Below are 23,036 nucleotides of genomic sequence, written 5' to 3' on the forward strand. Positions count from 1 at the left end.
TAGTCATATGTCACATGCTTGCTAAGTCCAAAGTCCTGGCTCTAGATAATTATTTCTTGCATTAATCAGTTCAAACAGAACTAAGATAAATCACTAGTTGCATTTCCTCTTCATTTGGCATTTATCTTAGCTTGTCTGCTCAGTGAATTGTGAAAGAAAGTAAACAGTTTGTCTCTGATTTGACACCACACTGAAGTGAACTGAAAAGTAGTTTCAGCAGTAGCATACTAAGACATCAAATGAAGATTTGGTTTTTACATGCTTAGATGCTAACTTTCCCATAGGGCATGTATTATCAAGTTCAGTACTGTTGCCATTATTTGATGGCTTTAGTTTTAATGAGATGGTATTTTATTGCATTGTCTGATCAGCAATGGATTTGGGAGTTATAGGAATGTTTGTCTTGCATAAGATTTCATTGCTGAAGTTGAAAAGGCTCATCATGTTTTTTCAGCTTTTCCTGTTTCTGTACTATAATTATGCCTCTATTTTTCTCAAACTTCCCTTCAGACTCCTCCACTCCCTTAATGAAAATGTAATGAGAATGATGTTTATCACCTGCTTGCAACAAAAAGAAGGAAAGAATGTGCTGTAATAGTAAATGCTGTGGATAAAGAGAAAGAGTGTCCCATTTTGGAAGAGAGAATTAGGTTTGATTTTCTGTGGACCAGCATACAAATGCATGGCTTTCCTATCAAATGACTGCATCTCTTCTTCCAATGGTAGTGAAAGCACTGGATATAATTCAAGGGAAAAGACAGCTTTCAGACATCTGTTACTTATTAGTTATTTGATTTTCTATTGTCATATTCATGAGAAAATGTTCCTTGTCAAGGCGCCATTTTGTCATTTTTCCATATTTGATTTTCTTCTTTGCTGTACATCTGAAATCTCAGCTCTGGATTGCAAAGGTTTTTTCACTCCATTCATTCATCTGGTACTAACGGTCCAATTGATTAGTTAATGAGATGAGTAGGAAATAAATTGCATTAATTTCTTAGGGATAATGTCAACAAACACAGTTTTCCGTGTGAACCTCTGTGACGCATGACCCATTGTTGACTGAACAGTTTCTGTCAAAGAACTATGTGCTAAGTCCAGTTTATGTTTATCTGGCTCAAACAGGTTGTAACTGACTGAAATTTTTAACATGATTGTGTAAAGAAAATTTCAAGGATACTGTACTTTTGGTATGATCTGATTTTTTCAGTTTTATTTTATCTCATATTTTTTGATGGAAAGGTTTTCGGGAGGCGATCTAATTCAACCTCCTGCAGGGATGGGAGCCTTTCAATTTAAACTTTTACCATAGTTTTTGATTTAGACATCAAAACCTGAAAGTGGGTGTCTGCAAAACCACTTTGTGACCTCTGAAAACAATCTGCTTCATCTGGAGAAGTATCAAACCTCAACAGAGCAAGGGCCCTTGTGAAAATCACTGCTAATGAATGTATTAATAATGTGGTATTACAAGGACTTAGAAGATTAAATATTCATGTTCACATTGCAGTGTTAAGGTGCAAACCTCTTACTGTGCCAAAGATTCTTAAATAAATGATCTGGCTTTGGTCTGCTGTGGAATAAGTTTAGATGGATGTGACTCAGTACAGCTGTTTATTTCTTATAGGCTCCACATCACCATTGTGCTACATCACTAAGTATGTTATAGATGGTCATTCTTTTCTGAACGAAGAGCAAGTGGTATGTGGAATTGCATCCTAAGTTATTGAGTAATGTTGTTGATTACTGAATAATCATTATCCATTTTTTCTATTCAATCAAAGTGAGTTTGTTACTATTTCATTACTTTCTGTATACTATAGTTACTTGTAATAACTAAAAGCTTTGAATCAAACTGGGACCTTAGTAGGTGCTAGACAACAAAGTGAGAAGCAATCCTTCCTCAAAAGGGCTTTCAGTGTAAGCCCTGGAACCTGCAAACATTCTAATACATTGTATAATTACACTGCTTCTCCTGATACTGTCCACACTATCTGCCACAAAGTCTTTGGAGATAGTGATCTGAAAAAGTGAGTTGCTACTGTTGACATGCACAAGGGGAAAACCAAAAACCATGAGAACATTATTCCAAATAGCTGAGTTTTCCCAAGGATAGCAGGAAGCAGGTCCCCTACATACAACCAAATACTCTGGCGACATATAAATGTGTTGGGTCATAAGTGAGGTCAGTTGAGATTTTAAAAAACAGAGAAAGGTTAAAGCAATATTTTAATGTTCAAGACCATTTTAGTCTTAGCCATGAGAATGATTAGATGATTTTGGCTACAACTACCAAAGAAAATAGCCTCAGGTTTCTGTCTGATTTGGAAAATTCAAGTCCAAAAAAATTCTGGTTTAACAGATTTAAGTCGTAACAAGCTGTAGTTCTGCGGGGACAAGAGGTGAGAGCAAGGAGAGCGTTGGGATGAGCATTTTCCAGACCTGAAACCGTCTGGAGAAGATGATGTGACATGAAGGGGCTGCTGGAGATGCTGAGGGAGGAGAGGAGAGGCGAGGCCGGCGCGGAGCCGGGACCGGTAGGAAGTGAGGCACGGAGCGGACGGAGAAACGGAAGGAGCTGAGGAGTAGGGCTGAGGGGGCCGAGGGAACGGAGGGGATGTGCCTGCGGAACGGGCTGAGGGGGATGACAAGCAGGGATGAGGGGAACGAGGAGCGGGGCTGTGACGACCGAAGGAGCTGAGGGGGATGAGGAGCGGGGCTGAAGGGACCGAAGGGGCTGAGGGGAATGAGGAGTGGGGCTGAGGGGACCGAGGGGGCTGAGGGGAATGAGGGGAATGAGGAGCGGGGCTGACGGGCCGAGGCGGCTCAGAGGCCGCGGAGCTGCGGGGCCGCTCTGCACTTCCCGGCCGCTGCCGCCACGCGCCGCCCTCCGCCGGCGGGAGCCCGCCCGCCGCACCCCCATCGGCCCGCCAGGGGGCGCTGCCCCTTGCCGGGCGGCGCTGAGGCTGCCGGGAGCCGCCATCTTCTCGGAGAGCGCTGCCGAGAGCGGCTCCCGCGCCGCGGACCGTGCGGGACGGGATGTGCCCGGTGAGTGCCCGCGACAGCGGCGGGGCCGGGGCGGCGGCGGGACTCCGAGGCGGGCCAGGCTCCCCGGCTGCCCGCGCTGGTGGGGCTCCCCGCGTGGAGCGGGGGGCTCGGTCCTTCAGCTCTGCTCCCGCCCCCACGGCGGTGCCGGGGGTGCCGAGGGCCGGTGCGGCCGCCGCTGCCCCTGGCCGCTCACAGACCCGGCGGGGCGGTCCCGGCCGGCGAGGCGTTGCCCTGGGGACGGGCGCGCCGCCGCCCGCGGGAGCGTCCGTAGCGGGCCGGGGCTGCCCCGGCGGAGCCCAGACCCGGTCCCGAGCCGTGCCCCGGCTCGAGGGTCCGCAGCGCTCCGGATGGAATCTTCAGTGCTGCTCTTTACAAAAGTGAATGAAAAATTAGCTGTCTAATAAGCGCTTCTGTGGTCTCTGTGGTTCTTTTCACATATTTGAATATTAACTCTGCCTGCCCACTCTTGTATTATTTTTCTTTTATTAGGCCCGTCGCTTTCTAGAACTGCTTCTTGTTAATAAAAATGCAGTTTTGTTCAGCTTTTCTTTTTTAAGATTACAGTAGTTATTAAGAATTCTACAGGGAGAAGTTCACTCAGGTAGTATTTTTCAGCGGTAATTTAAGTTCAAGCAGTTCTCTTTTGCACAATGTCTATGATGTTATGCTTACATTTTTCTCTTTAACAGTAAGTGTATTTCTGCTTCTGTACTACTTGTCTGATGCTTTTGTCTTCCTGCTGAAAGCTCTATAAATGGGTGTAAGTACTCATATTGGTTTGGGTAATTTTTGCACTGTTTTTAATCTGCATCTGCTCTAAAATGCAAACATGTTTGCAGCACTACTTTCATTATCCCTTCACTGCTACAGTCTTACATTGTGATTTTAATTGCAATGCTTCATGTAACTAACTGGGAGAATTTAGTTTCCTAATGAACATATAGAAACTTCAAGATCTTACAGTAGACCATTTTTGAAGGAAAAGCAACCAACTGCATGAAAAAACCCTCTTTTACCTTTTTGTCAAATACTTTTTTTTTTAATCTAATACCTTGACAAAGAGCAGTAGGAAATACACTAACTTAATTACTCATTGTTTATCCTGAAGTAAGTCACCACATAACAGAGAAGACAACAGTGAAGTGTCATCTCTAAGAAAGCAAGTTTTTGTGTGATGGATTGGTTGGTTTAGCTTTTATTTGGATATTTTTCATTTTCTTAATTGCTTCCTTTTGCTATCTACTTGATTTCTTTGAAGTTTTCTTTGAGGTCCTTTAAAGAATCCCCAACTACTTTCTTTTATGAAAAGCTTGGCACCTACAGCACTGGCCAAGAAGGGCAAAGGAATAAGTTAATGATTGTTCTGTGCCTCGCCTGATCTTGCTCTTTGCAACCAGCAGCAAAAGTGAAAGAATGCTGATGAGGGTGGTTGGTTGTGGGTTTTTTTGACTGCTCCCACTGATACAAGACAGACTTGCATTTGTTACCAGAAAAGTAAGGAAATGTGTGTTCATATCTCAATTTTAGAAGTATGAAAATGGATTTCATTTCAGGCCGTGTGTACCTGTGATAGGACTTCTGTCTGTTGCTGTCCTCCCAAGGTGGGTGGTACAGCTGCAGGGAGCTGAAGACTTCCAGAAAATCCAATTTATAATCAGATACAGAATTTCCTAGGAGAGAGAAGAGAAGTCTGGATCATGGGATTTAATTCTGTCTGCTGTTACGTTCTTTCTCCTTTTTGCTGCCCTCTAGTTTTTAGTTCCAGGATTTTGTTTTGTTGTCTTTGGATTTTCTGGAATATGCCCAATTTATGTCCTTTGCTAGTTTTAGTAAAATATAGGCATTTCAGACTTTCCCTGACCTCAGACTCTTTCAAATTTAGAATATATTTTAGTTCGGATTTTTTGGCCAAGGGAGAGAATTTTAAAATGTTTGTTTTGTTCATAGTTTCAAAGTTGTGGCTTCATAAACAGTGCTGAAGGTTATGTGAAAAAGAAGGTTTTTAACCTCTTTTTGTTTCTACCAACAGGAATGAAAGTATTGGAATTTGTTCTAAAGATTGGTGGAAAATAGCCATGAAACCTGTATCTGCTTTGATTAATCCATTGCTATACTTGGTCTGATTGGATACTAATTCCTTAGGGAAAACTACTGTAAGTACCTTTTGTATTGTTTTGTTTAACAGTGTGCAGTCCTTTGCTGCTTTTTCGTTTTCATAGCATGGGGTCTTTTTTGCAGAGTTCTAATCCAAAATATTCTGAGCATGATGATTTAAAGTCAGGCTCTAGAAACCGCAAGATTTTTAAACATGAAAAATGTAGCTGTGTGTGAAGACTGAATGCTGTTAAGATGAAGAAGGCATACTGCAAAGCTTGAATTGAGTGTCACTCCTGTCATATAAAATGTAAAATGAAGCTGCACATATCTTGCAGATCATTGTCCTTCCCCTTCAGTGTTTTGGAGAGTTTCTTATTAAATAGAAAGGCAAGCAGAGTATTTTCAACAGGCACAACTTTCATATTTCTTTTTTGGTAAAATATTATAATTAGAAATAATTCCCAAGTCATCCCCATTTCCTGACAAAGCTAAAAATAAAATATAGAGGATAATTCAAGACAGATTTCCAAATTTACAAGATGATGAGGGATGTGCGTGTATAAATACACACACTTTATATATAAATGTATATATATGTATGTATTCTTCTCATTCTTTAATAGCAAAACATTCGTGCTGTGACACCAGAAAGTATCAGGATGCTGTTCTGCCTCAGGCTGCTGCTGAGTGACTGTGAGTGATGAGTTCAGCATGGCTGCTGTGGGCAGGAGCACTGGCAGGGCAGGGAACGCCCTCGCCAGTGGGTGAGGCAGGAGGTGCCGGTCCGATGCTTCTCCAACTTTGCCATAGAATCCAGAAGATTCAGCAGTTTTGCTGTGGCATGAATCATGTTGCTGTAACTGAAATTTCATATCATAATATCTCCCTGATGAAAAACGCCCTCTTTTTCCATATTTTTCTTTAACTAGGAGTTTAAATTATTTGTAAAAGAAGGATGTAGCACTAAAAGCTGAAGCGCAGCTCATACTCAGGAAAGAAGATGCATCTCAGGGCACTGCAGGTTTTAATAGGCATTTTTTACTACTGGCTGTTCTTTTTAATAACCCTTGTTGACTCAGTAATTTTTTTTTGTTTCTTAGCCACAGGAGCAGTATCTTAGGGTACAGCATGCCAGTTTTTCCTATAGCAGCTGGTATTTATTCCTTCCTTCTCATACATACAACTGAAGTTGTGATGACATTTAACTTGCAAGTTCACAAAAAGGATTTTTTTTCTCTGCCCTTAGCAGCCATGAATCCTTTTTTTTTTCGTTTCTCTATTCCATACCTGTATGACTTCTTCATGAAGAAAAACACAATGTAAAAATAGTTCTCAAAATGGTGTATTTCTGTTTGCCTGGTTATGTACATTTGGAAGATGGGGAGAGCGTAGAAGTCTTTGTGACTAAAGTCAGAAATTAGGAGGATATAATAGCCTACTATAACCTTGAGCAACTGACTGACTTCCTGTAATGACAAACCCTGATGGGAGGCTAAGTAGGACCTGTTGGAAGAACAGACAAATGAAGTTGAGCTGATGGGGTTATGTAAGCTTTGGCATTGAATCAGGAGGCATTCTGTAGATATATACTCTCTTTCTAAAATAAATTAAAAAGAATATAAACAGAACTTTTTTAAAAAATGGCTATTGATAATTAGATACAAATATGCTAAAATTTGTAAACACTGTTTAAATAAGTCATGTTTCTGGTCATTTTATACTTTTATAATCTTTATAAGTATGTTTTCAGTTAGCAGCATGCACCTTCCTTGATCTAATTGCAGCTGAGCAGGCAGAAACTGAAGTTCATTGAAGTGACACATGCATAATCTGTGTGTCAGCTGGTACAGTATGTTCTTTTTGATATTCGCTTGGTGTACTACTCACATTTCAAAATTCAGTCAACAATAAACACTAACATGTACCCTTTGGTCAGGAACATGAGGCTGTGCAAGTAGATTTCTGACTTGGAGGTTACTCCCATGCTAGTCATGCAAAAGAATTAAAAATAACGCCTTATAATGCCAATCTGGTTTAGGGTTAAGGACGGAAATAATCATGTCTAGTAAAAATATAGTTGAAAGGGAAAAGTGCGTTTTCTACTTTTCTTTTGAAGGTTTTCAAATCTAGATAATATGATCATGTTGTATTTTTGCATAAAATCAATACCTGTTAATATTTTTAAAGCTGAATTAAACATGTTTGTTTTGCAGAACGACAGTGTACAATTTTGCATTTTGAATAAGTTAACATTTTTGCTATATATTTTTGTCTTTATTTTTTCTTCTGAAACATAATCAGTAGGCTATATAAATTGGTAATTCAGCTTGAAAGAGGGTGGTGTCTTGTGGCAAATAGCCTTCAGATATCTAAAAGCAGGATTAAACTTGGCTCAATTTATGGAAACCTTTCAGGCTAAAATAGATTTTGTTTATTCACTGTATAAGAAGATATATAATGCTTCAATAATAGTTAAAATATCTGGGTTTTATAAATGATTATTGTTAACATTTCTGGACCTTCTACCTTTAATTCACGTGTCCTTAAATAAAACCTATGCAAAATGGCTTAATTAACTTCAGTATACATAGAGTATACTCTGAACTCAGATTGGCTACTGGTATATATTGTAAAGTCTTGTGTGCCCATCTTAGGTGGCAGATTTTTGTGAATTTATGTTTCTTAGCCATAAACTATTCAAAAATTTACCCTCAGTCATTTTTCTGCTGCAGTTAATATCTGTCTGAGTGCTGTTATGATGCCAGATAATTGTTCTAAATCATTATTCCAACTAACTGGAGTTAGGCTATGGCTAAAAAACTGGTGCAGAAATACTCTTCCTAAGGTAGCTATAATTTTACACTTTGAATAGTTGCTTTTAACAGTTGTTCGAAATAGAAATAATTGAACATGATACTGTATTTGAAGTAGCACTAATATTGTATATAAAACAGTACTTACACAGGCAAGGAGTTTGCCTCAATGCTTGATAAGATGTTTCTCATAGATAAAACTATAGTGAAATGTAAACCAGCCATGTTTCGTGGGGCTGTTGTAAGGGAAGAGCTTCATAATGTGGCTGGAGCATTGTTAAACCTCGCATCTACCTGGGAGGGACTGGTCCTGCTTCTGTCATTGCAGTAATTAGATGTGGCTTTGAGAGGCTTTTAGAATCATAGTTGAACCTTTCTGCTCCAAGACATCATGATTAAATTATGTGGTTGATATAATTTGAAAAAGCTAGTTCATATTAAAGAATTTATCTGTTGTGATTGTACCTTTTGTGTCAGTACTCACTGGTCTCTTGGTATGTGCTTTTCATACTGTTTTGATTGTGAGGATTGAGATGGATTGCTTAATTCCAGAGAATCCAAATGTGGCAAATATTTTCATTATTACCATGTAGAGGGCATAATTTCTTTTTTATTCACCATGTTAACAGAAGGGTTTTTGAAGTATTCATAGCATTGTAGAAAAAAACTAATGTACATAAAACAAAAAATTAAAATGCAAAAAATTTAAATAGTAAGAGTTTTTTTCACTGCTGCTGAACTCATTTCTGTATAAATACAATAGAAATAGAGATATACTGCTATTCATACAGCAAAAGCCATATGCATTTGTTTTGGTTTTTTTAATGAACAGTTTGAGAAGGAGACTCTGAAGGATGTGATGTAGGCTTTGTTTGTGTTCTTTTAGAAAGTCTTTCAGGCATGCAGATAAGAAAATTACTATGCAGCTAGTTGGTTTTGAGTTACACCAATTCTTTCATGGATGCAGTGTAGTAGTGATAGATGCTTAAGGTCACTTGAGATCTTTACAGGAACAGTTCTAGAGGCTTTAAAATAAGATTTTATAAGGAAATAAATGTGAGCAATAAACATGAAAGCTTTTAAGCTTTCAGTATAAAAAACTTTTCTATGTATGTATGTATATAAAAAATACATGTTTTATGGCAGCTTTCATATTACTAAATGTAATTACTGGTTTGGGGTTTTTTGCCCTTCGAAGTCAAAACAAGCATATACGTCAGATTTGTAGGTTAGTCAATGCAATTTATTCAGATGCTATTTTTGAATTTGCTAAGCTAAAACAGAAAGCCACAGCATATTTCTAGTGTTCTTACATTAGTAATGAACTGAAAGAAGTAATTAAAGCTGGTGCTCAGAAATCTTGTATCTGTTATTATGTGAAGCACCCATGCCAGGTGTTTGATGTCACGTTTTCCCTACCTGCTTATAGGTTAATTATCTTTGTCATCTTGGCAGAGGATGCAGCAATCCTGCAATACATAGGCATTTTAATTTCCCCCTCCCCTTTCTGAACCCCAAAACAGGTTTTGTAGAAGCTAAATCTGGTGTTATAGAAGCAATCACTGGAACATCTGCATTGACATTACAGAATGTATAAGCAACATTAATGCAGGTCTTGAGGAAGCTATGCTTTTGTGTGCTGGCCTACGTTATATAGACTGGAAATAGATATTTTTCAGCATTCCTATGGAAAATAGAGAGGGACACTTGTTCAGTTAAGTACATACTCTGCTCTTCCTTATATGCCTTTCTTTTTGCTAATTGCTGAACTATTACTGCTTTATGCTAAGAAGTTTATTTGAGCAGTCTCATTATAATTTAATTTACCACTTTAAGATGTGTATCAGCAATAGCCAAGACTTTTTAAGTCAATAGTATCACTGCACTTGTCTGGACAAGAGATGAATGTTTACTGTGCTTTGACTTCATCTGTGTTGGGATGAAGGTGATGACTGTCAATTTGTGGTTCTTGCACAGGATCCGCTGTAGCCAAGTTGCTTTGTTTCATCCTCAACAAAGATGGGGCTTGGCTTGTTTGAGTGCTCTTAGCAGCCTTCTGGCACAGAAGGGATGGGAGGCAGGACTGGTAGTTGGTACTCACTGTGGAAAAGTGTAGGCAGGGGTAGGAACAAGTGCTAAAAAGAATGATGTTCCTTCAGGGAGGGAAGGGAGGAAAAGCTGAGGTGATGGCAGAGGTACAGGAATTTTTGTAGAGAGTGTAGGCAGGGCATGGAAAAGTGGAAGCAATATGCCGGACATGAACACTAGTGCTGGGTAGTCCCAAGACACTGATCTTAAAAGCAGTGCACAGCACTTTGATAAAATGCCCCGGTGAAATATCTGATAGTTTATTTCACAAGATATTTTGCTAAAATATAAATTGAGGTATGTCTTTACAATATAACACAAGTAAAAAAAGTTTTTCTTTTTGTTTTTTTTTACCAGTTGCTGCCCACCTGTAATGGGCATGGGGGTCATGGCCTTCACATGAGGATAATATGTAGTTGTGTTTGAGAATTGAGCTCTAAAATCTTGCAACTCTGGTCTGACTTAGATCAGTATTTTAAATTTAGTAACTTTGTATTTCAGGTTCAGAAGCCTTTTGGCAGAGTTTTGGCCAGAAGTATTTTGTTGATTTCATTCTTGCAATCTTTATTAGGAAAAAAAAGAACATACTTTTAAAGCTATAAACCTGTGTGTTCTCCAGGTAAATGTTTATACGCCTCTAAGATATCTTGATCTTTCTGCTTTTCTTTACAATTTTTTTATTATTTTGGTTTTAGTACCTTGGTGTTTGCCTCTGTGTAGCAGGTGATACAGCCAAGGGTGAAATGGGGGAGAGGAGGAAGAGTTGTTATTTTAATACATAAAGGATGGTAGTTGAATTTAGCCAGTCTCCAGAGTTGTATATGGATGTGATCTATCCTTCTGTCTGGGAAATTAAAACATATATTCTTTGTTTAGGAAATCTTAAGGAGAGCCCTGCTTATGAAGAGATGTCGTGTAATGTCCCACATAACTCAGAAGCTTGTGCCTCTGCAGACACTGATGGAGCCCAGGAATGGGCACAGGAACGTGACCGACTGGGAACTTTTGTTGGATTTCCACAGGGCTGTGCCATTTCGGTGTTAGCTCTAGCACAAGCTGGCTTTGTTTATACTGGAGAAGGTGACAAAGTGAAGTGCTTCAGTTGCCATACAACTATTGAAGGATGGATGCCTGGGGATTCTGCAATTAAGAGACACAAACACCTTGCTCCCAGCTGCAAGTTTATTACTGAATCTGCTTTTCTGGAAAATAGCATGGATCCTGTTGCCCAGAACTACCAGAATAGAACTGAAAATGGTTCCAGCAATTCAGTCCTCCTGTGTGCTCTGGATGACCCTGATGTGGAGGCAGATTACCTTTTGAGAACTAGGCAGGTTGTGGATATGTCAGATAGTTTCTATCCTAAAAATCCTGCTATGTGCAGTGAAGAAACAAGATTGAAGTCTTTTCACAACTGGCCCCTCAATGGCCAGTTGACACCACAGGAATTAGCTAATGCTGGATTTTATTATACAGGTGTTGGTGATCAAGTGGCATGTTTTTGTTGTGGTGGAAAATTGAAGAACTGGGAACCCAGTGACAGAGCTTGGTCAGAACACAAGAGGCATTTTCCCAAATGCCTTTTTGTCCTGGGCCGGGGTGTTGGAAATATTTCAAGTGAATCTATTCCTGCTGAGCTTGGCATAAGTGGTCTGAACAATGCACAGCACCCAAGGAATCCCTCTATGGCAAAATATGGAAAACGTTTACAGACATTTTTATCTTGGATATATCCTGTTGACAAGAAGCAACTTGCAGAAGCTGGATTCTATAGCACAGGTAAGCCAGACCTTGAAATGGCTAATACCTTTTACAAAGAAATTGTACATAAGGAAGTGTCTTGTTATGAAAAAGACCCTCAATTTTTAAAATTCTTATATGGAACAATTTGCCAGAATCTCTTTACTCTGTAAACTACTTTCCACAGTTCTTATGTAAAATTGTATACATTGTATCAGGTATGGGTTTCCTAGCAAGGCATAGACTTGATCATAAATTTGTTCTTAGCAGTAAAACGGCCAAGTATTTTCTTGCCTATTAAAACCTTTATAATACATCTTTCACAAAGACAATTATTTGAGTTAATATTTTTTAAGAAATGAAGTGCTGTCCTCCAGACCTTAGGTGTAAGGAATGGGCCTGTGGCCTGTACAAAAGCCTGTGAACAAGACAATGCAGGTTGTGTGCCATTCTACTTAGTTAACGCATGTTTGCATTATCATGGCACGTGGACACCCAAAACCAGCAAATACCACTACTGCCTACTTTATGAAGACAGTGGTGCCAGTGGAAGAGCTTTTACTCCTAGACATGTAGTGTTTGAATTGGATAAGACGCCGTCTCTGTGCATTGGTTTCTCAGTTAGATGAAATTGCACAGTACCATTAAAGACCTTTGAAATTCCTCAGTGAGAGATCCTGTACGAGTGCAAAGTGTTGCTCTTACTTGGTGACAAGGAAAAGGGGATTATCTGGAATAATTTCTTGCTCTCATCTTACTTGACTTCTCTCTTAGTAGCTCTCAGAACTTTTTAATCTGATTCCATTTGTTTTACCCGTGGCCATAAATAAAATCTTTGCTATATTCCTGTATGGGTTATAAATGGGAAATATTTGTAGCCAGTAGAACTATTTTATTGATTTCTTCTTGGATTCATAAAAGTACCAAAAGATCTGTATTGTGGAGTTGCACTAACTGAGCACCAGCTTATCAAACCAAGGACTCTTCAGGTGACTTCTGTGAAAACTGTTCCCTGTGGCCTGAGAGGAATTTAACTCTCTAGGGAAACCCTATCCATACCTCTTCTCATTCCAATTAAAACAATGTTTAAGCAGTTTCTGGGGCAGTCTTGGATCACAGTAGGCACAGTGCTAGAACAGAGAGGATGCAGTTCTCCTCAGCTGGGTTTGTTATTGCTGATTAGGGCCTGTTGATCTTAATGGGAAATGGAGGACCACCCTGCCATGTAAACATCTCTCATTCTTTGTGGCAGCCATTTTCAGGCCTTGTTTACCATTGGATTGAGCTCCTTGATAATAGATTTTTTTTAGCTTTTGTTTTTTATCTGTATTATTACTTACTAAAATAAAATTCAGGAAAACTTGCTTCTCTTATTTTGTGTTTCTTTAAGTTTGGTTCTCCCCTGAACATTTGTTTCAAATCATGCATGTTGGTCTCTGTTAAAATGGAGTTATTTTCAGTTTAAATTGTGAATCAGTATAAGAAATATTTATTTTCTTAATAATGTAACATTTTAGTTGAAAACTTGGTATTATGCCTGCACATAGTATGTATGTGCAGTAAAGTATGTAACTTTATTCTTGTGTGTTTCCTCAGGTAATGGTGATCACGTTGTATGTTTCCACTGTGGTGGAGGACTGCAAGAATGGAAGGAAAATGAAGACCCTTGGGATCAACATGCCAAATGGTTTCCTGGGTAAGGTATCTCTTAGTGTTTTCTTGGTATGTGTCTGAGTCTTATTTATTTGAGAAGGTTGGTTATGGCTTAACATTGTTTAGAGTTATGAAAATAATTTTATGTTGTCTTATTTGTAGGCATTATTAAAGGGAAGATATCTATGTGTGGATTTAAGCGATGCTTGCTTTCTCAGCAAGAAGAATCGTGTAGTTTTGTCAATATGTATCTGAGGGATTTTTCTTGTTTTTTAAGTGCTACATTGTAATGGTTGTTGTAATAGCTTGGTACTTGCAAAAGTTTATAACTTATACCAGGATACAAAATGACTAAACAGCTGCCACAGTGCAAACAAACCTGAAGAAGTCAGTAGCGGCGTGGAATGTAGAACAGAATTCTCTCTAATTATAAAGGATTAAGGATTCCAGGTAATCGTAGTAGTAGTAGTAGTACCAGAAGTAGTTTTTAGAAAGACTGCCAATGTCGTCTAAAATCTGTTTTGAGGAAAGGAAGAACAATATGACTCAGTAGTTCTCACAGGTGAACAGAAGTCATCCAAATACAAGGATTTAGTTACTTGTCTAACATTGATAAAATCGGTGTCTTTTATGCGTTGACTCTCAATTTTCTTTTCTGTGGTGAATGGCTCTCTGGAAGTTGGAGATTGGTATTTATGCATTAGCTGATCCCTGTTTTAACAGTGGTATAGGCAGTTTTTAATTATTAGTCTCTGCCACTTGAAAGAGATATGATTCCAAGTTTTTAGTGTGGTGCAGTGAATGGTTAAGGAATGTTTTCTTTCTACATTTCGCTCCTCTTTTATGGGTTTGATTTTGGTTTAGATTGCATAAATTGTGTCGGGTTTGATTACTTCCTCTCAGATCATAAACTGTTTTTTGGGGGTTCTGTTTGCACATCAGCCTCAGTGGCAGTGTGTCAGTCTCACAGCAGCTGTCTGTTCCTGAAGGTGAAGTAACTGCTGGAGCTGGAGAACTCTTGTCAAGCAGTTATAGCATTCCCTAAATCTTCTGGTAGGGAAGAACTCTGCCCAGTGGCTAAGACTGGCTGGGAAATAATGCAAGAAAGCATGGAAGGCACCTGTCTGACCAGTGACTGTTTGCTTTGATTGTGAAAGACTAAAAGAACCAGCATTTTAACGTAATGTTTATTTTTCATTTGAGTGAGTCTTTATTTTTAGAAATCTGTGTCATGAGTTGTCATGGCCAAAAACTCTTAAGCTTTCTGTTTCACCAAAAATGTAAGAAGATAAGTAGTGCTTAAGGTGTTCTTAGAAATATTACAGCGACATCACGGATGTTGACTAAACATTTAGAGATTTTAAAAGCAGGCAGTCTGTATAATGTGGGAAACTTATCAAAGCTTCCAAAGTTATGCAACAAATTTTTGCTGCTAATGCAGTTTTATTAAATCTAAATATTCTTATTTTCAGGTGCAGATTTGTGAGCAAGGAAAAGGGGATAGAATTTATAAATAATGTTCACTTAAGAGATGGACGTAAGGATTCAACAGTAGGTTTCTTGCTTATTAATCTTTTTGTTAAAATAGAAAAAAATCTAAATAATTTTTACATGAAGTTACCTTTTAATTATGTGCCTATCACTTAATCCACCTGCTGCTTCTTTCATTGGCAGAAAGTGAAAGAATTGCAGTGTATTTTGTTTCTGTCAATCCGAGTGCACAGATCTCCCAGTTCTCCATTGCTGGGTTATGGATCATAGCCAGGGTACCTTGTGAACGTTGTATACTGGATACTGAACAAGTGCCATTTGTTTTATAGCCTGGGAACCTAAGGTTTATGATGAATAATAGCAGATACATTTTCTTTTCTTCTTGGTAGAGCATTGTTAAACTTGTGTGTAGTCACTAAAATGTAAAACTGATAATATTTTAGAATTCTTCTGTAGACTAAGAATCATGTACATAGTATTATTGCCAAGATGGGTTAAAATTTTAACAAAATACTGATCATTTATTCAGAGCAGGTTAGTTGTAGTCACTAAAATAACTTGAGATCAAATAGCTGTTTTTTATTTTGTAACTGTATACATTTCCTTCTACTTTCTCCAGAATTATAATTTTGTTTCTTTCTATTTCACTTTTAGACAGAAGCTGCTGAAGGGACAATACTTCCTAAAGGTATCTGTTTAAAACAAACAGCCTCCCCCCTGTTTTGGAATATACATATTTGAATGTATAGTGGCAGGAATGGTTGATTTTAAAAATAACCCTGTTAGATTTTTAAATCAAGCATGACAGGCAAATTGTTGGATGATATTCTTCCATTGCTTTATTGCTTCTAAAGAACTTCAGAATGTATTTTATTTCTCTTAGGGGTAATATAATTTGGTAAATACTGTAAAGTAAAAGTTGTGAACCATGGAAGATGTTTGTATTGGATGCAGTCTTATAGCTGGTGAGTGTGCATCCAGTATTGAATTAGTGCTTTGGGATGAATGTTAAAGAATACTGAATGGAAACAGTCCTTTTTCACGGGGCAGGAAGAGTTGGTCTGTCCAATGGCAAGGACTAGGAAGCTGAGCAAGCTGAAGCAGTTTGTTATGTGTTTCAGTATTACACATTCCTGCAATACTTTTCACAAATACCAGCAATAAAAAAATAAAACAGTTAAAGAGGTAGTAGGAGGCCAGTCAAGCAGCTTCATCCCAGGGAATGGGAGCTGTTGCTAGTAAGAGTGGTTACACAAAACCTGCTTTGAAATCTCTCCCATATGGCTCATTTATGAGAGTGAAACTAAAAGAATCTTTTTTATTTAAAAAAAGGCTTAATTTTTAAGAATTAAAAGTTGAAAAATTTTGCTGTTTGAATGTTGATTAGTAAAATGAAGGGGAAGGTCCAACAGACTGAAAAATGGTTTCCCCAAGTAGTGTTGTGTCTTACCATGGACAGATCTGTTTGCTTGGTGGTGGTGTAACACAGTGCTGCTGTGTTTTGGTTTAATAAATTCAAATTACATACTGGTTTTTCTCAACATATGTATGATTTTTTTTTTTCTTCCCTGAACTGAATTAAAATTGGTGTAATGTTACTTATCCATTGGGACTTGGAATTTTGGATGAATTTCACGTAATATTCAGCTACAGAATTTGTGGTGACAGTTACATGAAACATGTTTGTTGATTTGAACAGCAAATCTAGAAGGATTTCCATAATATAAATAAATGAAGGGAGACTGGGAAAGCTAGGATAGAAGAAAACTCAAATCTGCAGTCTTTACAATTAGCAAACTTCTCAAATTGGAAATATAGTTCCTTAGGCTACATATTTGTTTGCAAATATGTATCTTAAAGTATTGTTGTGAATACTGTCAGATAATCAGATTCATCCTTCTTAAAGTGTTTTTGTTTTGTTTTTAATTTCTTGTTTTAGATGATCTCTTACAGAATCCTTTGGTACAAAGTGCCATAGCCATGGGTTTCAGTTTGTCTGAGATTAGGAACACCATGGAAAAGAGATTGCAGATGACTGGAGAAAGTCACACATCTGTTGAGGATCTGGTAGCAGACTTAAGTGCTCATAAAGAAAATACAAGGGAAGAAGAACCAAATGAAATCCCAGTTGAGCAAGATGAGCTTATTCAATTACAAAACCTCTGTGTGTACTTTCATATCAGTTCTTTAGTCTGTGAAATACTTTTTATTGTTTACTCTCTGATCCCAGTCTTACCTATGGTAAAGTTACAATACTGTAACTTAAAATTAAAGACATTTGGTTTGGGACGTGCAAAAAAAGCCCTGAACAAACAGGATGTTAACATATTTGAGTGTAGCAGCATTTATAAATATCATCTCTAAAATAAGTAGTATTGGTATCTCAGAAGTGTGTAACACTGACAGTCTAGCGTGCTTCTGAGAAAGGTTGTATGTGCTAACAAAAAAAGGCCAAATTGTTGTGACAATTATATTTAAAAACAAAAGCAAGAATAACTACAAGAATATAGTTATAAGAAGAAATATAGATGTGGCAAAATGAAATAGACACAGGGATACACTGTCATATTCAGTGTATTCAATATGAAAAAGTCATAGTGGGGGGTTAGTTATTTTGCAGTATATAATTTTGCTGGGGGTAGATTTTTGTTCTTGGCCAGTAAGAACAAGCGTGCTTCTAAATGGTGTTTCTATTCAGTTATTTATGTTCCAGTTTTGCTGCGATGTGCAGGTCACGCTCAGAAAGCCCTTGCACTCTGCAAATAGACCAAACCCAGGAGTTCTGATTCAGGAGACTTGTAATTTAAGACAAGCATATGGGTGAATTCATAGGGAGGGCAAAGACCATCTGGTTGGTGTGATAAGCAGAGATCTTACCAGCCCACTCCTTTTAATAAGATTTTTAATAGGACATTGTGGGGGAAAAAGAATTTGCAGTGCAGCTGGACCTTATTTTGGTGGTTGGCTGTGCAGAGCTTCCCCCAGGTGGCAGGGGAGGGTGTCTGAATTTTGTATTTTCAAATGGGGCATACTGGAATAATAAAGAGCTCATATACAATGCCAGATTGACTCTTTCTGTGTTACAGATTTTAAGCTTTTTGAAATACGGGCAATTTGAAAATGGGGGCAGGGAAGGAAATCACATCCTCATTTTTCTCATTGGGGAAACTCAGAAAAAGAAATAAGATCCAAATTACTTTTGGTCTGTCCAATTAATTTCTTAAGTAGCAATTATCCTTTCTTTCACCTTCTGCTCAAATTTTGGGGAACTTGTCAGTGAGAGGTCCATGCAAAGAATGGTTTCTGATTGAAATATGCATATCCTAAATTCTATAGGTATTTCAAGCTCTTACAAAGATAGATGCACTCCCTGCTTGCATTGGCCTGGGAGATGTAATGAGATAGAAGGGGAAGTAAAAAAAAGAGGATTCCATCCTGCAGCTGGGATTCTTCTCTCTTAATATTTTTTTTTTTGTTCTTTTTAAGGGTGTGACCTTTAAATCATATGAAGAAAACTTTGTCCTTGTGTGTAAAGAGAAAAAAAAAAAAGAACAAGAGTCAGTGGTACTAAGTATGTTAACTTCTTTTTTGTGTCTATTTTCTTTAGACCTCAGTACTGAAGAGAAGTTAAGACGCTTGCAGGAGGAAAAGCTCTGTAAAATCTGTATGGCTAAAGACGTATCAGCTGTCTTCATTCCCTGTGGTCACCTAGTTGCCTGTAAGGAATGTGCTCAATTACTTAATGAATGCCCTCTGTGTCGTACAGATATTACGAAGATACAGGAAATTTTTATGTATTAGTGAAACACACAGCACTATGGATGCAAGTGTTGCCTGTTTTATTACTTTAAAAATGTGTACTGTAATGTAAAAAGTGCAGTTAATTCCAGAATGTAACCCATATGGCAGGATTTAGATTTTTCTGCTGTCAAGCTCTACACGTTTTAACACTTTACAAATTATTTTCCTTAAGTGGATTTCTTGTATGTAAAAAGCAATATGTATGAAAAGCAAATATGTATATTTTGTAACTTAAATTCATAGACCTGATATGGAAAAGCCCAAGTAATGTAAGCCTTTATATATGAGATCATTCCTTTGCTTCACTTTGGTAGGACACTATGACTGAAGTTTGTACAAACAGAGTTGTACAAAGAGCCTGTCCCTATATAAAATTTGTAAATAAGTTAATTCAAAATATAATTGTATACATATACATGTGTATTATACCTGAGATTTTAGCTTTTTAAAAATATTATGTAAGATTGAAAATAGTCTCTTTTTTTCTGTAACTTTGATTGTGACATAATTCAGACAATACACAAAAACCTGCTGCTGTAATACTTCACCTTATGTTTACTTCTGCTACTTTGTTAAGTTTGTCTGTTTTAATTTAATTCCTGTCTCCCTATGTATTTTTCTGGTTCAGATGTATAAATTGGCTTCAGTAAACTGGTTTTAGCCATCTGTTTTTCACAAAGATCCATCTGTATATAAAATGTACATTAATGTTATTGATTAAAGGAGAACTCAAGAAAAATGAAGGGGATTTTATGTACCCTGTGCCCTTCATGAGAGGAGGCTCATTTTAAATTTGCTCCCTACACAAAATGTTCAGTTTGGCATTTTTCTTGGGTTTTTTTTTAACACAGCATAATCCTAACTGATTTATCTGCTAATACTTTGCACTGCATCATATCTTATATTTTCATAGGCGAAGATTAAACTTTATCTCCTAGAAAATGCTTTTTAAAAATTCACTAGCAACGTTAGAAATCTTTCATTTTTGTTCTTGTCAGTTTACAGCATTTAAATTTAAAAGTTAGGAACTATTCTAATGAGAGTCACCTTAAAATACTTAAACTATTTCTTATTGGACTGATCCTCCATTTCTAATTTTAGAAGTATCACAGCTTTTTATTTAAGTACAGCTGTTTTATGATCACTCTGCTGAATTATGTCACTTCCTTATTTTGTGGAACTACTGATATGTTCTGTGTATATATTTTTGAGTTCCACACACTAAGGTTTAAAATATAGAATATACAGAATATAGTTGTTCATGTTATAAAAGTTTTGAATACACAGAAATGTATTATCTACCTTTTCTATTTTTTTAAAAACTGTGCTGTGTAATGGTATGAATATTTAAACTGCAACCCAGGTGTTCCTTGATCAGTGTATTTTATTCTCACATTAAAAAAAAATCATAACAGGAGGTTGCTTTCTGTTGCTTTTTGTTTTGTAACTAAACTTATTAATTTAACCTGAATGTTATTAAGGATAACAAATGTGTTTTAATTGGAGAAGAAATAAAATCTATTGTTTGGATAGATTAAAGTTTGTTTATTATGAATCTAACAATAGTATTGGTATTTTTTTTTGGTTGGATTTGGTCTTGGGAATAGATGATGACTAGAAATTCATAAAGAATTCAGCACATATGAAGAATTCAGTTTTATTTTGCCTTTCTGTGCCTTTGTGAAGAGTTTAGTGTTTCAGATAATTCATGCATACAGGGATTTTTCAGGACAGATACGGACTGGCAAGCTGACAGCCTTGTTCCTACCTCCCATTCTTCCTTGCAGGGAGGATTTTTTGTACTTATCAAGGGAAATTGAAGGGGGGTTGTTAGCCATGAGCTGGTGTATCTTGCCTGAAATAGTCTGTTTAGTTAAGGCTGCACACTGTGTGGTGCTGACTTGTTTAAACAGATGGTTGGTTACCTAAGTTTGACCTGAGTCATGTGAGAGAGGCTGTTTGGATCACCTGGATCCAACTCACAGGCTGCAGAACCTGGCAAGTGGCTCAACGTCCTGTCTATGAAAGAGATGGACCAAATTTAACTTAAACTGTTACTAAACTAAATCTCAGCAAGGAGATGGTTTGGAGTGTAAGTGTAGTATGTAAATTGTCTGAGAAAAACTGGGAAGTAGGTCACACAAAGAACCTTCTACACTGCAATGGAGAGCAAACACATTGTCCTACTTTGCATGAATGCTTTGTGGTAAAGCTTGTTAACTTTTAAAAGGTATATACTTTTATATTTTATATACATATCCCTTACTGCAACTTTTTCATTAATATCATAAAAGATACAGCTATATAGCAATTCAAATTGTAATCACTTAGGGACATTAAAGGGTTAAAAACCTGTTAGTGAGATGACAAAATAACTGCTTGTAGGTTTAGGGTTTTTTAAAAAAAACTATAATCAGAGTTCTATTCAGACTAAATGTGAAAAAATAATTAGCGTAGTCATCAAATTCTGACAGCTTGAATTAGGAAGATTTTTTTTTTCGAATTACTTTGATTTTCAGTATCTTAAAGAAACAGAGAAGAAATTCCATGGCCTCTAATATTGGGCTGAGTGTTTAAAGAGACAGAAATGAAGGATGCAGTTAAACAGAGTGGAAGCACAGGGGCTTTGAAAAGGAGGCTAGCAGCAGGACAAAGATGCCCTGGGAGCTGATTTTAATAAGAGTTACCTGGGAGCTGTACAATATATTCAAGTATCAGTATTCAGTAACTTTCTTCTAGTGGCTTCTGTATAAAAACTTTCTTTGGTATTATTTGTAGCAGCAGAACTACTCGCTACTCTGAATACATGAGAGATTTACAAGGATTTTCAATAATGTCCTGGAAGTGTGTTGCTTAGAAAGCATGGGAAGTGCATAGCTCATTTAGAAACAGAAGGCTAAAATAAGGAGAACCCAAAGAGCCAATGTTTTTGTTATGCATGGAGCTTTTTCTCCCTGCCTTGAAACATGGGGCCTGAAACACAACAGTTGACTTACTGAGCTGATTGCAGCAGCTTCTGTCTCTACAGCAGTGGAGATGTCTGGACTTTTTTAAAATTTGTTTTGGGACTTGATCTTAACCTCATAATACAAAAAAACCTTCTTAAATTATTACTTGGGTTTTGGTTGTTTTTTCTTTAGTTAGAGTATTTAAATATTCATTTTAGCATTGTCTGGTTAGTTTTGACCACAGTTCTTCAGTGGGTTTTTTTGTTAGCTCTATGTGCAGTCTGAAGCTACAGGACAAATAGTTTGTTAACTTTTTCAAAGCGTTGCTGTTAATCTAAGACATGGGTTTTAAAGTTACCTTTTCTATTTGTTTTTATTGTAATTAACAGAAGTGTAAATACAATGGGTGGTTGGAATTGAATTATAACTGGGTGGGAGGTTAACACAGGCACTTGAATATGGTGTTCATGTGAAACCAAGCTGAAGTGGTGTACTCTAGGATGGAGCATTACCAGAGGCAGTGACCTTTGCTGCTGTGGTATTCAGGAACTACTTGGAAGAGAGTCTGCTCTACCTTACAAGGTGTGGAAGTTCAAGCATCTGATGTGTGAAGGTCAGCTCTTCATAGAGCAAAGGAGGAGCTGGAGATTTTTCTGGCTTTTGCAGTGTTTTTCTACAGCAGTGAGGATTTGAACAGTGAGTTGTTAACACGGTGTTCTTTGTTACCCTCTGCTTTGTGCATGACTGACTCCTGTCAGCAAGGCCAGATGCCAGAGAAGGCTAGAGAGTGCTCCCAGTGCTGCCATGGAGGCTTCTTCGTGTTGGTCTTGTGCAGAGCAGCTGGATTGGCCTCAGTTCTTGAACGTGGCTCGTGAAGGGTGCGGGTCTCCTTCTCCATAGGGTCAGATGGAAAGAGCCAGTCTACCCACATCCACCTTAATTCCTCATGGAACTGAAGTATGAGTAAATACTCTCCCTCTTAGTACACTCTCGCTAAGTTTATATAGTGAACTTAGTGAATACTCTCCCAGTTTTTTGTGTGGTTTACATGCATTCAGTTTTACTGAGTAGCTTGAAAACTTGATCAAGAAAATCTTTCCTCCCCCATGTCCCTGCCGTGGCTTCACACTGATTCGGGTTGTTGGAAGTACCTTCTCATCTTTGCAAATGCCTCTGTGTCATGTCACTGTGTCATGTCCCTTCAAGAGCTCTACCAATGCTGCTGTGCAGCAATTAATGTGCTGTAATTATAATGTGGCTTTCTGTGAGAAGGCAAATGGCATGTGATGATAAACAACCTGTGCTGAAATTCAGATTTTATCTTTAATTTTTTCTTAGCCAGGAATTCCTATTAAGC

At 37.7% G+C, this 23,036-nt stretch overlaps 1 protein-coding gene across 5 annotated transcripts; it reads left to right on the plus strand.

Moving 5' to 3' along the window:
• Positions 1–2,942: 2,942 nt before the first annotated feature.
• On the plus strand, positions 2,943–20,291 carry LOC125333201 (X-linked inhibitor of apoptosis). 5 transcript variants are annotated; one of them, XM_048318955.1, is made up of 10 exons: positions 2,943–3,048; positions 5,078–5,201; positions 5,769–5,838; positions 6,930–6,994; positions 10,923–11,825; positions 13,383–13,482; positions 14,912–14,990; positions 15,585–15,618; positions 16,870–17,094; positions 18,538–20,291. In XM_048318955.1, exons 4-10 carry the CDS (start codon positions 6,967–6,969, stop codon positions 18,729–18,731), a joined length of 1,563 nt encoding a protein of 520 aa, XP_048174912.1. In that variant the 5' UTR covers positions 2,943–3,048; positions 5,078–5,201; positions 5,769–5,838; positions 6,930–6,966; the 3' UTR covers positions 18,732–20,291. The 5 variants fall into 5 exon arrangements, with proteins under 5 accessions (XP_048174912.1, XP_048174915.1, XP_048174910.1 ...); XM_048318958.1 differs by lacking the exon at positions 16,870–17,094; XM_048318953.1 differs by having other exon boundaries at positions 16,870–18,814.
• Positions 20,292–23,036: the final 2,745 nt, after the last annotated feature.

The sequence above is a fragment of the Corvus hawaiiensis genome, chromosome 14 (genome assembly GCF_020740725.1).
Source record: "Corvus hawaiiensis isolate bCorHaw1 chromosome 14, bCorHaw1.pri.cur, whole genome shotgun sequence".
In the NCBI taxonomy this organism is placed as follows: domain Eukaryota; kingdom Metazoa; phylum Chordata; class Aves; order Passeriformes; family Corvidae; genus Corvus; species Corvus hawaiiensis.

Bases quoted from the DNA above. Each gene is read 5' to 3' on its own strand.
- LOC125333201 (XM_048318953.1), top strand. From the start codon at position 6,967: ATGCATAATCTGTGTGTCAGCTGGTACA. The intron at 11,826-13,382 runs GTAAGCCAGACC...GTGTTTCCTCAG, and splicing joins AGCTGGATTCTATAGCACAG to GTAATGGTGATCACGTTGTA. The intron at 13,483-14,911 runs GTAAGGTATCTC...TCTTATTTTCAG, and splicing joins CATGCCAAATGGTTTCCTGG to GTGCAGATTTGTGAGCAAGG.